We start from the raw sequence: 18,388 nt of genomic DNA, 5'->3' as shown, positions 1-18,388 counted from the left end.
ATCATCAAGTTTTTAACTTACCTTCCAAACTAGCAGTTTTAGGAATGCACTAACTTCTGGATCATATCGGACTAAAATATTTGTCTAAAAATATCAAAATACAGAATTAATTTTAGATGTATCTTATAGAAAGAACATTTTGATATAAATGATATACAATGTACATAAAATGAGAAAAATGAGAAAAAAAACAATGAGTAAAAACTGCAGGGCAAATTGATTACACAAATTTGGTCCCATGCTTAAATTTTCTATAAAAAAATATCAGTTTCAAGTTATGAAAAGGATAGGAAAAAATCCTATTACAACTCTAATACATTTGCGATCTTTCTGCAAAGTTTCTAAAATTTCAAAGATCTGGGTTGAAAACTATAGGAGATGACACAAAATTGTAACTGTCTTTTATAAATTTTGCTTGAAATTCTTTAGTTCCTAAATTTGATAACCACGGTGACTGAGGGTTATTTCCTCAAAAAATTCATTTTGTGTATGTGTGCAATCATTCTGTGAAGTTTCAACTATCAGGCTTGATAACACAAAATACACAGGTACCCCATTTTCCAACCTGTGTACGGTACCAGATGACATGGTAAACATGACCATACTTTAATTATTCTATTCACAGGAAATAACCACTATTCTTTTTTGATTCACACAGTCAGTAATCAAACTAATATCCTCCAGGGCAGAGTTGGCGCCTTCAAACATGTTTAACCATCCAAACTAACATCCTCCAGGGCAGAGTTGGCGCCTTCAAACATGTTTAACCATCCACACAATATTCTGTGTGTCACTGTGTCTGTCTCAAGTCAGGAGCCTGTAGATCAGTGGTTGTGGTTGGTTTATGTCTGTCATATTTGTTTTCTTTCATAAATTATTTTGTTATAAATTAGGTCATTAGATTTTTCAATAGAAATGTTTCATATTTTTCATTTCGGAGCCTTTTAATGCGGACTATACACTGTTGGTTTTTCTCATTGTTGAAGGCAGTATGGATGCCTATAATTGCTGACTTCCACTTTTTTCAATTTTTTTCAGAATGATTGTCTTATTAGCAAGCATAACACATGTCCTTATCTTTATACTAATGATGCTTGTTAAGGAAAAGCTGCATGAGATATAATAAAAATTAATTAGGCTTTACATGTATGTGTTTAGACTAGAAATTATTTACATTTGTACCATTGCAGTCTCTCTTGAATATTTATCTTCAGACCTACCTTGTGATATTTTAATAACTTTGTCAGCTGGTTTTTAATTATAGCAATCACTTCATTGTCTAACTCTTGTGCATCTAACTAAAATATATACAAAGATTAAAAAATATGAAACTGATTCTTCAAATCATCATCAGGTAGAAACATACAGATATTTTTCATAGTATATTTTAAATATATTATCAGAACTGGTTGACATATGGCCTGCCTAATATCTACAAACTATAATTATTCTGTAAGCTTTCTTAAGAAATGTTCTACTACTGTATATTGAATTTTTAACTGACTTTGGCTACAGTGGTTAATTTAAAGAAGATTTTTGTTATTCGAATTAAAGAAACTTTGTGAGCAAGCTCACAATCCCCATGTCCCCACTCTGTCAGTGGGTAAACAAAATCTCAAAGACTTGTATTACCAATGTTATTTCAACTGATAGGGCGGAGTTTATGTTCTAATTTGCATGAGGACAGTCTATTTGAAGATGTGTGTGATAAGGATGGTTGCTATTATAATTAGTTTTGAATTCTAATCACCTATCAGTGTCACCAAACACATATATAAAGAATTGAGTGTATGCTATGGTACAAATAACCGGACACCTCACTGATGAGTTTATCCAAAAACTCCTGTCTATAGATGGACTGGTCTTAAATAAGAAAACTTCTTAAATACAATAATTATCTGAGACCTCTGATGAATCATGAAAAAGCTAATTTGACAAATCACAGTAAAATTTTCACCTATTTGATGATAACAGAAGCTTAAAACTGATCGTTTGTCTCCCCAGGGTAAAGGGCATGTCTATCCTCATATGGCACCCCACAAAATAAACTGTACATTATTAGACTATTTACCGGGTTTGTAATAACATGTGTAGTAGGATGTGCTTACCTTTCCTGAGCACCTGAAATCACCTCAAGTTTTTTTGTGGGGTTAGTGTTGCTTAGTCTTTAGTTTTCTATGTTGGGTCTTGTGTACTATTATTTTTCTGTTTGTCTTTTTCTTTATTGAGCAATGGATTGTCAGTTTGTTTTCGATCCATGCATTTGGATGTCCCTCTGGTATCTTTGGTCCCGCTTTATTAAATATCTGTGTTTTTTTTAGTATGGTGGCATGCCATATGAAACTCTTACCCTAACATGCCTAACTTTGGTTGAAATCTGGACAATTTCATCAAAATTCACCGATATCCCTATTTTGATGCTTATTAATTTGGGGTGTAAATAGCATAATTTTAAAATAAAAATTGTCTATCTCAGTATCTGCCCACTATTACTGTCACTATGTGAGGGTCCTTTCCCATTCCAACAAACAAAAGCTAATTGTTGTTCATGCAGTTTATAGAAACATAAAGACATTAAGATTCAGATTTCATGTTAACAATTGACTGTCATTCCCTTATTACCTGACTGACACGAAGTGCACGTGTGCAGTTTTCTGTCGAATTTTCCTCCATATTGTTTACATTCTTCCATACGTATTTCATAAAGCCCAATCTCATTAGATCAAATTTTTAAACCAATCAAATTTAATATAACATAGAAGAATTCGTTATGAACGCCGCCTGTCGTGAAACTGTTTATACAATTCAAGGACATTAACTTCGAACCAAATTCATACGGGTGAGTTAATCTATATTTTATTCTATAAATCAGCTATTGTTCATAATAATCAAAGCGATTAAAAATTGATTTAATTTAAAAACAAAAAATTAACCAACCAATTGCATAAAAATTATTCCACCATTTAATATCGTTGTTGATCTGTTTTATGTCACTTGAAATTGCCTACTTTTATTGATTGAAAATGGATAAGTTTTTACATGCTTTATTCTATTTATAAATACATATGTAAGGCTACACATTATTTCATTAAATACACTATTGAAAATATCATTTCGAAATAGCTTTTGTAAAACATTTTCCCCTTTTTTCATTGTTAAAATTGTAATTCCTATTCATTGAGAAAAAAAGATATTGAAGACTTATGTTACTGAAATACTTTTATAAGCGATCATAAGCTTCGGATGCGAAAAATTGATAATCTTATATAAAAAGAATTTAGTTTAATCCAGAAAAGTTTATAGCAATATATATATTTATAAACTGTCTGTGTATGAAAAAGGTACAGGCGAATTCTTGATTTTTTTTCTAAAATTTATGAATATATATACCTATGTAGAACTCTCGACGGTCTTAATATTAAAAACCTAGGACGCATTTACTAATGTATAGTATGTTATGTCCCAGTCAAAAACATTTTGTAGACTACCTAAATTATTTTCTTCTTTTAAACTGTTTACAGCAAATTAAATTGACGTAAATATTAATCAATACTGAACGTTCCACGGTTATCCGCAAAAAAGATCGAGGAACAAAATTTGCTGAAAAATTCCCTGCTGCAAATCTAATTTTAAATAAAAAATTTCGGTGTGAAAAAAGAAACAAGGCCGGAAAAAATCATGCCGCAACACAATAAATTTGTCAGTATATTGCAACTGCATCTAATATTTTCGCAGTCAAAATATCACACGATCGATTAATAAACTAGTTTAAAAATTAAGAGATAAGGTATAATTGCCGATAAGACAACTATCCACCGGTGTCCAAATGAAGTGGACGAAAGCAATTCATGATAAGTAACCGAACGGCTGTCAACAAGTTGAAAACCCAATACCGTAAGGAAATATATGGTCAAATATAAAAGGCCATGAAAAAACATGAAAAATATATACTGAAATACATTGAGAATTCAATTCAAGTTTGCCCTGTTGGTGATATTGCCACAATATGCTTTCGTAGAGTTTAAGGTTGAGGCCACGAAGTCCGGTTTGCAATTTATATTTGTGGACTTTTTAATAATTCATTTTCTACAGTTTTTGATATTCTGCTCAATATGAAGAAACAACTTGCATTATCACAAAACGTATAAATTCGCGTAATATAGGCAGTGTGGCGAAACATATTTAAACGTCACAAGACGGCAGCATAATGGAGTATATCTGTATAAATCAACATAAGAATATGGGGTACGATTGCAAATTGCTCATTTGTTGGTTTTATGAATGCTATTCGGATCTTGTATATATCGATGTTTGTCTTTGGACATTGTTATTCGGTAGTCGGGTGTTTGTGGTTGGCATCGTCCGTATCGTTCTGTCGAATATTTTAATTTTTATCCATTTTACTATACTATCAAATTCTTAAGGATCTGTTGCCTGATTTTCAGCATGGGCATAAGGCTTTACCCCAGGTCTGTATGTATGATCGTTATTTTTGTCTGTAGGAAATTCCGCAATAGCAGGTTTTTTTTAGTTGAATATGGTAATAATTATTCAAATAGACCTTACTACCCGCTCCGAAATAAAACACCGTTTCATGGAAGTGTCCCAGGGAAGAGGCAAATGGGTTTAACAGAAAACTGTACGTAAGAACATTTCGACTATTTTAGTGATGTTCCGCCTGGCGCCATTGTCTATGAAGAAAAATTAAAAAAAGAAAACGCTTGTTCTTAATTCATCTTAAAATACGTCAGTTAAAACCAAACTATATAAAATTCACCAGTGGTGCTCGGATTAATATTGGCGGAAAGCTAAATCAATTATGAAGTCTCTTTGAAAACATCCGCAAAGAAAAAAATCCAAACAGTTGTGTCAAATAAGGCTGTGGTTAAATTTCTTCAAAGTTTCTGATTTTATTCATTTTCTATGAACAGAATAACCGCAACAATGATATACATTGGCATCACAGGGGTATTCTCCGTGATCTTTGCCATTAATCTAGCAATTGTAAAAACTCTACTGAGATACAGTTATTTATAGTTTAGTACGCAGTCGGATGTAGGTACAACTCTATTCAATGGTACAAGAATCCAAGCAACCGGAATCCAAACTATAATAATTCAGAAGTTGACGAGCCATAAACTACCGAAATGTTGAGTCAAATGTAGCTAAAACAATACATGTATGGTGGTAGAAAAGGCAAAATGTTCGGATTATTTTAAAAATTTCACAAAAATGACCACATTATAGATATAAGAGTTAGCCTATATAACATTCGTAATTTCTGCGAATACTATCAAAGCAAAACTCAACCCATTAAATTGAAAATAAGATTGGAATTGTATGTTTGAAGATACAGGCGGTCAGTTTAATGTTTGTATTTTAATGTCTAATAAGGTCGTCTATCTGTCTGACCTATGCTTACTTACTTACTTATCCTCTTCATCCCAAGTGGGACATAAGGCCATGCAGTTACATGTATTTGTATCTCACTGAACAAAAAATATCATTGTTAGTACATCTTTCGGAACGACCGGGCAAGTAATTTGAATATAATTTGAATGTATGAATATGACTTACCATTTACATTGATTGGTTGATTGATTTTTTTTTGTGTTTTAACGCCACTTTTACGCGCCATTTTGTACTATTTTGTGACGGCCATGCAGTTTTTATTTGTGGAAGAAGCCGGATTGACCAGAGAAACCTACCGCCTTGCGATAGGAAAACTGGCAATGCTAGTTAATTATAAGATTGGAGTCTGACTATTTAGAAGCTTGCAAATAAAAAGTAAAGTGCTTTATACATTTTCTTCAAGTTGGAAGAAGATAGACGCTTTTAGTCACCAAAGACGTGTTATTGGGTCCTTTCTGTTTTTTTGTGTAATTTCAAAAATAAGTGAAAAAAATTGACTAAGGATGCATTACTATTCGTTGTCAGAAGCGAACTGATTTACACTGAAAGCTGTTTATACATTTCAAGTGATTTCAGACTACACAAAAAGGATCACTATTTACCAAATGTATAGTTGACACACTTAAAAAGTTTATTTTATAGACCCAGAGCGACATCAAATTCTAATTTTCATGAATTTAAACTTTAAAGGGAAACTGAAAGTATGGAACAATAATATAATAAAGAACATTAGCTATGATTTCATCTAAGACGCCGGATTTTAAATGTTCAGTTTAAGCTGTGCATGCTCTCAAACTGAGTCAAAGGGTATATTTTTCACGTTTATAGAACTTTGGATTATTATACTAAATTTATTTCACAAATAGAATAGAGAATGGAAACGAGTAATGTGTCAAAGTAACAACAACACTATCGTAGAGCAAAAAACAGCCCATGCAATGCCATCAATGTAAGATTTTTCAACTCAATGAGAAAATCCCATAACGGGAGGCGAGCTTTGACTAGCCCTTTACAGGCGCGGATCCAGAGGGGGGGGGGGTCCTGGGGTTGGAAATGTTTATTTTGGACGATCAATGCATTTGAATGGGGACATGTAATTGGAACCCCCCCCCCCCCTTTGTCCTGGGTTAGGAACCCCCCCCCCCCCTTTTTAAAATGGCTGGATCCGCCCCTGCTTTAACAATAATGTATACTCGTCCACCAAAATGGACTTCACACTAATCTGCATAACACACAAATGAATAAAAGGCAAACAAAGACTATATAGGTTCCTGATTTAGAACCGGCGTAAAAATGCGACCTGATAATCATTGTGAGATCTCAATACCCCTATACCTATATGCAATGGTGAACAAACTAACACACAGCAATACGCACAGTAAAACTCGGTTTGAAAGACGAGTTCGAGTACGATATCAGCCCGAATAAGTAACAGAAGAAGCTAAACAAAATTGCAATGATAAACATAATTAACAAAGGATTACTAAGCACGGTTACTCACATGCCAGCTCCATGCAGACTTCAATTAAACTGATAAAAAAATATCCCTTCGTCATATTATGTCTTTAAACCTTTTCGAAGAGTAAAACTGTTTAGGAGAATGTCTGACCAAGGATTTGAGTACCATACTATACAAATAATTGGCCTGACACGGAAATCATAAAATTTAAGTTATGCTTATATAGATATAGGAAGATGTGGTGTGAGTGCCAATGAGACAACTCTCCATCCAAATAACAATTTATAAAAGTAAACCATTATAGGTCAATGTACGGCCTTCAACACGGGGCCTTGGCTCACACCGAACAAAAAGCTATAAAGGGCCCCAAAATTACTAGTGTAAAACCTTTCAAACGGGAAAACCAATCTATATAAAAAGTGCTTTGTTTTCGATTTATAATGTCGATACCCCACGTACCCTTACGACTAACGACTAGCGTATACCCTTGATCAAATGTGATTTTAATCAGGATTCAATCGCAATTTGTGTGTTCTTAAACGGTCGCAAGTAAATACAGATTTTATACTACTTTTTATCGTTTAATCGAGCGAATTCTAACATATCGATCACAGAGCATCTGCAATAAGTTTGGTTTTTATTTCTATTCAAACGGGTATAATTGTATTTCAGATCTCAATGGTGGCAAATATCTACCAAATTTTATTGCATATGCATTCAAACAAAATTTTTTGTTAAGGGGTACGGTCAGCTGAAGTACGCCTCCGGTTGCGGGATTTTCTCGCTGCGTTGAATACCTATTGGTGGACTTCGGGTGTTTTTACTCTTTGATTGGGTTGTCCGCGTCTCTTTGACACATTTCCCATTTCCATTCTCTGTCTGGTTTTAAGTCAATAGCATTATTAGATAAATGCTCCAAATACCACTGACTTGGGGACATGTGTTTTCGTAATGACATCTGACTTTTTAATAGAAAAAACAACCTGGAAGAGCACATCTGCTCTAGCTGAGTTTTCCAGTAGAAGTTAAAACTTGTAAGCAGTCCCTGTACAATACATGACTACAGTTGGGGCTAAGTTTTTTTGAACTGATTCTAGCTGTTTGAAAAATCTACCCGTAGAGGTTGACAGATTTAAAAAAAATCAACAATGATCTCCTGAGTACCAATTTTACTACACCGGATACCAAACCACCCGTGATGGCAACCTTAAACTTCTTAAGTGGTTAACAATAATTATTCATCCTGGATTATAGTACAACTCAACACGCATGCAAAGAAAAGAAGTGCTGGGCACCACATTTAGGTGCACTAGCCATCACAAACCAACTGTGTATGATAAACTTAGACAAATTTGTTGATTGATTAATGATTTAGTTTAACGCCACTTTCTTGACTATTATGCTTTTTCGTGGCGGTCGGCTTAATTGGTGGAGGTAGTCGCAGTGCCCAGAGAGAACGACTGACGGCCTTCGGTAGGAAATTAAATCTGAAAAACGTAGTAATAAAGATTGGAATCGAATGCACCTACCACGTGCAGATTCGAACTCGCAACTTGAGTGTTAACTCGGACTTCTTTTAAAGTGGTTTTTACTGTGCGTATTACTGTGTATGGTTTTTTTTTAATCTACATTGGCTAGAGCCTATAGGGGAGGGTTGAGATCTTAGACTATTAAAAAAACATATCAAGTTAACCCCACCGTATTGTTTGTGCCTGTCCCAAGTGAGGAGCCTCTTGGCTTTGTTAGTCTTGTATGATTTTTAACCGGATTTTTGTGACAAAAATGTCGGTTATTGATTTGGGGATGTACGGCGGGCAGTCGGGCGGTCGGGCGGTCGGTCGGGCGGGCGGCAACCAAATGTTGTCCGTGCATTTACTCATGAACCGTTCAACCAAAGCTTTAAAATTTTAATATGTTGTTACTGACAACAAAATGAAGGTCAAGTTCAATAATGACGATTTTGACTTTTACCGTTCAGGAGTTATGGTTCTTGAAAGATTGAAAAATGGCATTTCCAGTCGTGTCCGTTCGTTTACGCATGAACTGTTCAACAAAAGCTTCCCAAATTTTAATATGTAGTTACTGATGACAAAATGGAGGTCAAGTTCAATAATGACGATTTTGACTTTTACCGTTCAGGAGTTATGGTTCTTGAAAGATTGAAAAATGGCTTTTCCAGTCGTGTCCGTGCATTTACTCATGAACTGTTCAACCAAAGCTTCCCAAATTTTAATATGTTGTTACTGATGACAAAATGGAGGTCAAGTTTAATAATGTCAATTTTGACTTTTACCGTTCATCAGTTATGGTTCTTGAAAGATCGAAAAATGGCGTTTCCATTCATGTTGTTGCATTTACTCATGAACCATTCAACCTAAGCTTTTCAAATTTTAATATGTTGATACTGATGACAAAATGGATGTCAAATTTGATATTGACGATTTTCACTTTCACCGTTCATCAGTTATGGTTCTTGTGATATTGGCAGGACACAAATAAATGTTAATAAATCCGGTTTGCTGTCGTTGTGACAGCCTCTTGCATTGTTTATTTTAGTTTCTTTTGTATGTATCGGAGTTTAGTATGGAGTCCATTATAAATGAACTAGTACACAATTTTTTAGGGTTCAGCTGAAGCACACCTCCGGGTGCGGGATTTTCGCGCAGTGTATTTAAGACCTATTGGCTGTTTTTCGCTCTTTTGTCGGATTGTTGTCTCTTTGACAATTCCCCATTTTCAGTCTGAATTCTAAGGGATACAGGCGATCGACTACTTAGACCACTCGGACACTGACCAAGCTGTCCCTCAATTAATACACTGTCACACATTCAGACATTGTAACAATGATTGTTATGTAAAGCAAAACTACACTAGTACCTCTCAGTCTGATCTTTATGGCGTGATTTAGAAACATAAGTAAATGTAATGTCATCCCTAACTAAAAAGAATGACAACTAAATTTGCAAAGACATTGCATTTAGTTTCATTTCGTTTAAAGATATTTCTTTCATGATTCAGAATTTCATGGTGGAGAAAATTAGTACGGTATTGATAAGAAATACATATCTACATTTTATCAAAGCTGTTTACCAGCCTTATCAGTAAAAGCCCATGGGATATGAATTGCTTACATTGTTTTTAGAAAGAATTAAATTCTGTTTAAATAAGCCTTTTTTAAATTAACAAGCGAGGCAGAAAAAAATCTGATATTGGATTGAGTTCATTGATAAATCATGTAAGGTTTTTGCTGCAGTATTTAACCACGATTCTTGGCCACTTTTACACTATATTATTTTTCTAGGCGATAGAGTTATGATTGTTATTGGACATTTGTGTATTGAACGCGTTTATCCATTTAAACAATAAAGTGTATTCCCCGGTTAAATGGAACTTGTGTAGACTTGAAAAAGTATCGGAAACAGTAGGAGAACGCCACCTGTATAAGGTACGATCCGGTCCACTGGCACTTTCGGGTAATTGAGTGATTGATAAAGGAATTTAAACTAATTGTTTATGGTGGTATATTTGAAAGAGTTGTGATAAGGAACCAAATTTGAATATCTGAAGAACAGGCCAAATGGCTTTCGAAGACCGAGATCAGCGGTTGGAGAGGGTCATTCAGGTGACATTAATATATTTATTATTTTTCTTTTAAAAGCTACATAATTTGACAGGTGCCCGTTTTGACAATTCTTGCATATCAACAATTTTACGTTTGTAGTACTTTGGGATTTAAAGTTGACCTTGTTTTTGTATGCGAAATTAAATTTAAATGTGTGCTACTCTTTTGAAATTTTGACTTATTTTAACTGTAATTAAACTGAATAAAATCTACTTTCACTTTCATAACAGTAACAGCCAATCGCAAAATATTTTTATTTTATCACTGTCAGTGTATCAAGTTGGTATTAAAGCTATACAAATCATATTTGCTTTTTTCTGAACTAAATGTTGTTCTTAATATTTTGGTGATTTAATGTATTTTTTTTTTTATTATATGTTGCCGATTTATTTAACCATTTTGGTAATTTTGCAAGGGACGCTATTACCTAGCAACACAAAATTTGTACGTTGTGTATCGTAAACCGGAAGTGAATTTTGTTTACGAAAAGTTATGAATCGAGAATCAACCAATTTACAAGTTAAATGACATAGAAATGAGTTATTTTCTGCATAGGCATGGTTCTCCTCCTGTAAGGGACAACACTGTGGCCAAAACTAACCCAAAATCTGGTGACAGACGTATTCTTGGTCCACATTTAACGGAACTTGCTCAAAGTCTGGGATGTTATGAACTGGTAACTTATGGGATCTCCCTAAAGACCAAACACTCACTTCAAAAATTCAATATTTTATCAGTACCACGCAATTTTCTGCAAGTTAAAAACTTATTTATTGCATGCTCATTTTCACTTCACCTTCAGCTTCAGACTTTATCCTTATTTCATGAAAAATAGTGACTTCTACAGAGTTGTGTAACTTAGTTATAGGATACACCTTATCGCTATTCCCGACTGACCCGTCCGCTTGAACTTTTGACGTCAACAACAATCACTTTTCCATTGTGGCGTCAGACATTTTGTTTTATGACGTCAAAATTTTACGGGAACCTGTGTGATTTCCAGCAATGGCGGACAAATAGCGATAAGGTGTATTCTGTGTCCCCTTGTGATTTTCTGATTTGGCTGCCCCTAGTTCCTACATTAAGCTCTTTTGAGTCTATTTGGAAAATCTTACCTCACTACCTAACATACTAATTATCCTGATAAATAGTTTAATGATACATACATGACATATATGTACATCACTACATGTATTTATATGTACGTGTTTGTAAGAAAAAAATCAGCTGCTACATGAACATTTCATGGAATGATTACCCATGAGACAACTTTCCTCCAGAGACCAAATGACTTAAAATTAGCAACTACAATCTTTAGTTTAAAGCTTGTCCTGCAACATTGATCAATAAAACAATAACCATGATAACACAGAGCAAGTTTTTAAAGACCTCCTCTTTACTAAACAATAACAGTAACTGCCTGATTTATATAGTAGTCTCAGCTGTACAATAAAAAAAATACAAATATGATTTACAGCATCAATTTATATAAGACCAATGAGTTACAGGCACTAAAAATATATGACATGTATGACAGTGTTACACATGTTAGTGTGCAACCCTTCCCTCAAACTCAATTTTGTAATTGTTTTGAAATATATTTTTACATATGTACATTTGTACATGTATCAAATATACCAAGTGCACAACTACAAAGTGTATATTGCTATTTTTTGTTGTTGAAAATGGACGATTTTAGAGAACCAAGTAAAATTAGAAACATACATATAGTTCACAGTAGGCTTTCCTCTTTACCTATTCAAAGTATTTTCACCATAAACATAAAAAAATAAGTAAATGTTAAAATTTGGGGAAAAAAACCTAATCAGCATGATGAAAGATGTGATATTTTTGTAAGTGACAAATATTTAAAACATACAATTTACAACCATGTTCAATGTACATTTAATGTACAAGTCATATTTGAATATCGAAAGCAAACATGGATTTCCCATTTATGATCATACATGTACCATAATTTGCTCTAGAAAGAATTTCCTTAGTAGTTTTGTGAACCAAAGAAAAGTTTATAGAGAGTCAGTGACATATAATAAAGAATGACAATGTTTTGAAGAGTTCTTTACAAAAGACTGTTTGTTTAATCTTAAAGTGAACTTGTACTATTCAAATAATCTATATGGACAATTCAATCATTTGTTATAGCACCTTTACAAATTAGTAAAATATGACGATCTTTGATCTACATGTAGATCATGAAAAAAATTAATTATTAACTTATATTCATTGTATAGGACACCAGATACATATCATGCATATCTTGATATATCTGTTTTATATTCATGAAAAATTCTAATGTCACAATATAGTGACTACATTTTTTTAGAAAATTGCTAAATACTTTTTCTGTATTCTGATTTAAGGACTTCAGGATTTTTTACCATGTTTACATTAATTTTTTTTTTAAGAATTCACTTCTTTGAATTTGAAGGGAATAATTATGGTTTATTCTACTGGACTGAAATTAAAAGCTTTTAGATTTTATGTTTACAATGGTTTACATACATAAAGTTCCATTTATATAGGCATCAACAAAACCATTAAACTTATATACATGTAAAAACACATACAATGTGTACAAATGTATGACTAGACAATACAAACCAAGTCGGTTCTTTGGAGTTTCCTTCAAATGGTTAAAAAGAAAGCCCTGATTTTTGTGAAAGTCACAAAAAATATTTATATTTAGTAAAAAAAGGATTACCCGGTACAATTGAGCTAGAGGACAGTAAATTTTACGAAATTTTTAAAAAATTACAGAAAGTTTAATCTAACCAATTTTACTTCTCATCAAACTTGATTTGTGTCATGTCTTACCCGTTGTATGGTTTAATCATATACTCATTTTAAAGTTCTCTGTAAAACTTTCAACCAAACTTGAGATTTTTACCTATATTTTGATAGATATTTAATACAGCTCTGTCTTCTCCAACCCAGCCTGATAAGGTAGTATTAATACATACAATGCGTTTAGTTTGAAAACTAAAACCTAATCTGCTCAGTTTTTATGACAAGCTCATTAAAGATATAAATGCTAAAATATTATGTTAAACCATTGTCCATCAGTGCAGGTTTTTTTAAACTAAGGTTTATCATGACTAATCTTTACAATTTTTACACGATATGAGATTTTTTAAAAATTAGCAGTTTATTTTTTTACATGTTTGATTATAGCTCAATTATGTTTTGACAAAACCTTGCAAAAACAGTAATTAATTGAGGTTTTATGTATTACAGCCATCTTAAAATTCATTTCCACAACTTTTAAACTTACAGAGTTATGGGACTTTGGGCAATAGAAATTGATATTTTTCATCACATGTGTTATCAGAACACAGACAACATTTACCAAAACTTGAAGAATTAATAAAATATTAAACAAAAACATTTATTATAGTACACTAAATGTCATACTTTTATGTAGTTGGTGAAGACTTTTTTGCAAATGGTTTACATCTTTAATTTGCTCAGTTTATTTGAAGTCAATGCATATTTTCAATATCAATATTAAAAGTTGTCATTTTCTAATTTTCTAATGTATACCAATGATGAATGCACCCATATATTGGATTTCATTGTGTTTAATTAGCTCTGACTGATAGTCTATTGATTTTGAAAATTTTGCATATTTAACATACTAGAAAATTCAGTTTTCAGAGTATTTCAAACTTATTAGCATAACTAACCACATTTACAAAGCATACATGTACATACATGACATAGATTTTACACTATATATTGTACATTTCAAGTGATGTCTTTTAGAATATATCTTAAAGCACACAAGACATATATCTCTCTGATGAAGTTTATTCTTGCTTAATATTTCTGTTTTGAAACTCACATATGTACAATATAGTAATACAAAAATGTACTGCATATTAAACATGTAATTATAGGAAGATATTTTTTACTCTATAAAAATCTCCATTAAAGTAATACATATATACAAATAAGGAGATGTGGTATGATTGCCAATGACAGACAACTATCCCCCAAAGTTCCAATGAAGGTGATGTCAACAATTATAGGCAAACTTAGGTCCTTCAACAATGAGAAAAACCCATACTGTATGACCAGCTATAAACCTTAAAAGGCCCTGTCATGTGTATCTTATTTGATTTCCTTGCTCTGTATAATTAACTCTGTTGATATGTCAGAGCACGTCATTCGTCATTCACAGATTGGTTTATACAACACAATTGTTCTCCATTCTAAATGTGTAACAAATAAAAAAAATCATCATGACTATGATTACATATCCTAAATAATTATAGGCTTTAAACAGGATTGGTGGCAGGGCGAAGTATACATTTTCTGAATAAATCATTTACATTTCTGGTCTATAATTTAACGGATGAAATAGAAGTGAATTAATGTGTGAAATTAACACTGCTTTGACTGTATGGTTTACATCTATGAGCTTTTAAAAATGAAATGTAACGTTATTTGAGCATTTGATATCAGATTGAAAATGTAAATGAAGTTTTCTCTTTTTATGTTACATTGTAAATTATGTCCTCAGATCTTCTGGCTAATATTTACTCAATGAAAATTTATTTGAGTATGCAGCAATACATTATAGAAATGGAGTCAGTATATTAAAGTCAGTGATAAAAAAAACCATTGCAACCTTATATAAATATACTTATCCTTTTATATATGTCTCAAAATTGTGCAAGTGTAAGTTTCTAAGCTTTAACTTTTATTTTCTCCTTATGGTAAAAGCTTTTTGAAATCTTTTCTTATACAGTCCGTCAGGATCAATGTATATTTGCTGGACTATACTTTTGACTCTGGTCTCTCTCTAATTTTAATGTTTTCTTTAGAACTGTAAAAAGCAATCATTTTGAAGCAATGTTTCTCAAATCATATCATGATTATAAATGATACATGTAGTTGAGGATGCTTGTAAGAATGATTAAGGATAAGACATGTCCTGTTACATGATAACATTATAAATCTTAAAAAAAGCTGATTTTGTTTAATTTGAACCAAGCTTTTGAATTGTAATGAATTTATTTCAAGTGGGTAAAAAACTATTTGTAAAAAAGGTTTGTTGTATATTATTATAATTACATGCATACAAATACTAAAACATTCAGTTATATGTGAGAGGTGAACAAAATGTGTATTTCCTTGTTATTATTGAAAGGAAATGTACATACAGGCTTAATAATATCATCCCTTTGGAGTCTGTATTATGAATAATCTTAGAATTTTGGAGCGTGTTACGTCTACAAATAGATTGAGTCCATTTTTGTTTTGAACTTTTGCTGATGTCTATGTTTCTATGTTTTGAAGTGTTAAAGGTCCTTAAAAAAATAAATATGGGGTATATCTGCTCATAGAAGCCTCATTGGCACGAAAAATGAAAATTTTGGGTTAAGAAATTCCAGATGCTCTACCTTCATTTGACCAAATTGTTTTGAGAGAAATCTTGAATGGGCCATTGCTAACCATGGTATAAAAGACAAACATGAGAAATTGTGGGAAATATAACAGATTTGTACATGTTGTAGTTGCTAAATTCTTATAAATCTTAATTATAAATATAACAAGTTTTTGCTTGGCTTCAGGTTAAAGAAGCAATATTTTATCATCAAATTACAAAGCAACTTCATGATATTAAAGGAAACTTAAAAATCAAGGTTGACTTGATAAATTTTGCCTTAACCCTTATTAAGCTGATTGTTATGATCACTGTATCTACTATGATTGATTTATGTTGATCGTCTGTGAAGCAACATTTCTAAACCTATTCATAGACAATCATAACATTTTGGGTGCTTTTAAAAATCAAAGCGTATTTAATGGAATCAATTCTAATGTATATACCATTAAATTAGTATTAACATTTTCTTTTTTCATTGATCGATGATAAACAAACTTTACCTCCTTGGCTATTTAAAAGAAAAAAAACATAAAAGGGGCAAAAAATATTTAGAAATACAGTCATTTAAATTATATTGACATCTTCTATTTCATCAGTAAACAAGCTTTACATGGATATCTGACGCAGTTTAAAGGGAAAAAAAACACAAAAGGAGCAAAAACATTTGAAAATAAAGTGATAATCAGATAAATCTTGACTTTGTATTAAAGACATGAGAAATGAATTAACTTATCTAACAAGGTAAACATTTGACAAATATATTAATTTGTTAAAGTGTTTAGGTTAATGGTCTTCTTCAACAAAAGGTAAGAATAGCAAAAAGATCAAAGAATTTAAGATATAGATGCTTATACATAACGTATTATTGAATTTGATCATGTTACGTACTGACCAGATTAACAACATTTTTCTCATCAAGTCATAGGTGTAGCATGCCAAAAAATAATTGTACGGTTTTGGCAAATAAGACATATGGGACACGAAGTGGCCGATCCAGTGTGTGTGTCATCCAGCCTCGCATAGTGAGGCTGCATTACGGCAGGGGGTATGGGGGCTGCTCAAGGCCCACAGAAGCTCTGGGGTTTATATTGTTAAAATCCTGCATTCTGAGTGTTTCCTGGCACTTTGAAAAAAAATGAATGTCTGTGTCTTGCAGGTTTTGTAGTTTGTTTTCTATATTTGTATCATTTACATAGCAAGATTGGTGAATGAGAACAATTAATACTGTCATACTATACGTCGTGACAAATCATTGCACAAAATTCATGATTTACAAGTGATTTCTGTTAATTTATTTATTATAAGATCTTAATATTATTATTTTTAAAATAAAACAATCAAAGTGCAGCTAGCAACTATTGAGCTATAGTGAATAGAAAAATGAACGAGGATCGGGAATGTGTAAAAAAACTATGTCAATCCTCACACACTGCATGCATGGGATAAGCTGCAGCCGGCCCGGTAGTCCTATAATCTAAGACTTCCGAGGTTTATATCATTTACATTCAATGTTTTTAGCAGATATTTTTTTTACTTTCAATGTTGAACCCGAATTTGGATAGTATCGGATTTTTTTTACTATCAATGTTGCACCCCAACTCAGGTTAAACATTGAATTGATAGTAAAAAACAATAAATGATAAAAAACGTTGAGTGTAAATGATATGAACGTCAGAAGTCTTTTTGAAGTGTTTTGGAGAATGCACACCTTTCTAGATCCCATAACACACAAAAGGACTAAAATTGAAAACAATACAAGAAAACAAAGACCAGAGGTTCCTCAGACTTGGAACAGGCACAAAATTGTGGCAGGGTTAACATGTTAAATGTTTTAATGTTTTTAACGTTCAAGACAATCACATAAATCAACACTATCGGGTCATCTTGACCCGGTAGGATATAAATATTTGAAATGATCATGCAGCAACTGTCAAGATGAAGAACTGAAATAAATCACTGTGTTCTTGATAATTTGTTTCTTGTTTATATGTGTTGTGACGATTTTGTCATATGCACATTTACTAGAGAGCCTGTCGCAATTACCATGATTTTTTGGACAACGGTTGTCTTGCAAGAAGGACCTGCTTACGCTTCTGGAGCACCAGATTTTTTATGGGTCCGTGTTTCTAATTTGATTTTAGTTTTCAATGTTGAATGGTGTTGTTTGTCTTATTTGTTCTCTGGTTTGTCTTTTGTCCCTTGATCGCGATTCTTTTTAAAAAATACAATGCATTTTCTACATAAATTCTACACCATTCCTACAATTTTTCTAAATTATTGTAATAAACAATGGAAAGAGTAAATAGGCAGTCCCACAAAAACTGCCTCCCGGTGAAGTATAGATATGTGACATAATGTGATATATGTTCGGGGTTTATGTTACGGAAGGGCACTCAAAGAAAGGCACAGTGCAGAAAGGGGTATGAAGTGTTAGAGGTCTTACGAAGACCCGAACATAACCAATCCCGACTTTTAATGAGCA

General features: G+C 32.6%; 2 protein-coding genes across 33 annotated transcripts in view; one reads left to right on the top strand and one right to left on the bottom strand.

The window, feature by feature from the left end:
* The window catches only part of LOC139501786 (peroxisome biogenesis factor 2-like), a 34,603-nt gene extending 31,820 nt beyond the window's left edge, over positions 1–2,783 (bottom strand). Inside the window, exons 1-3 of the mRNA XM_071290987.1 lie at positions 2,623–2,783; positions 1,221–1,298; positions 22–84 (exon numbers count right to left, since the gene is read on the bottom strand). Coding sequence (XP_071147088.1) covers positions 22–84; positions 1,221–1,298; positions 2,623–2,718 — 237 coding nt within the window. The 5' untranslated portion in view covers positions 2,719–2,783. The remainder of the gene's footprint in view (positions 1–21; positions 85–1,220; positions 1,299–2,622) is intronic.
* The window catches only part of LOC139501783 (rootletin-like), a 96,616-nt gene that overhangs the window by 15,144 nt on the left and 63,084 nt on the right, over positions 1–18,388 (top strand). For 2 of the 32 annotated variants that reach the window (XM_071290962.1, XM_071290959.1), the window contains exon 1: positions 2,757–2,839. The exons of 12 other annotated variants lie outside the window; for them this stretch is intronic. Coding sequence is in view for 13 of the 20 variants with exons in the window: in XM_071290949.1 (XP_071147050.1) it covers positions 11,029–11,169 (141 nt within the window). In the remaining 7 variants the exon portion in view is untranslated. Of the gene's footprint in view, positions 1–2,747; positions 2,840–10,076; positions 10,494–10,939; positions 11,170–13,415; positions 13,458–18,388 lie in introns of those variants that run through there. 18 more of the 32 variants (XM_071290957.1, XM_071290952.1, XM_071290944.1 and 15 more) reach the window with 16 other exon arrangements.

This window comes from Mytilus edulis, chromosome 13, assembly GCF_963676685.1.
Source record: "Mytilus edulis chromosome 13, xbMytEdul2.2, whole genome shotgun sequence".
Lineage (NCBI taxonomy): Eukaryota > Metazoa > Mollusca > Bivalvia > Mytilida > Mytilidae > Mytilus > Mytilus edulis.
This window is presented reverse-complemented; position numbering and strand designations above follow the sequence as displayed.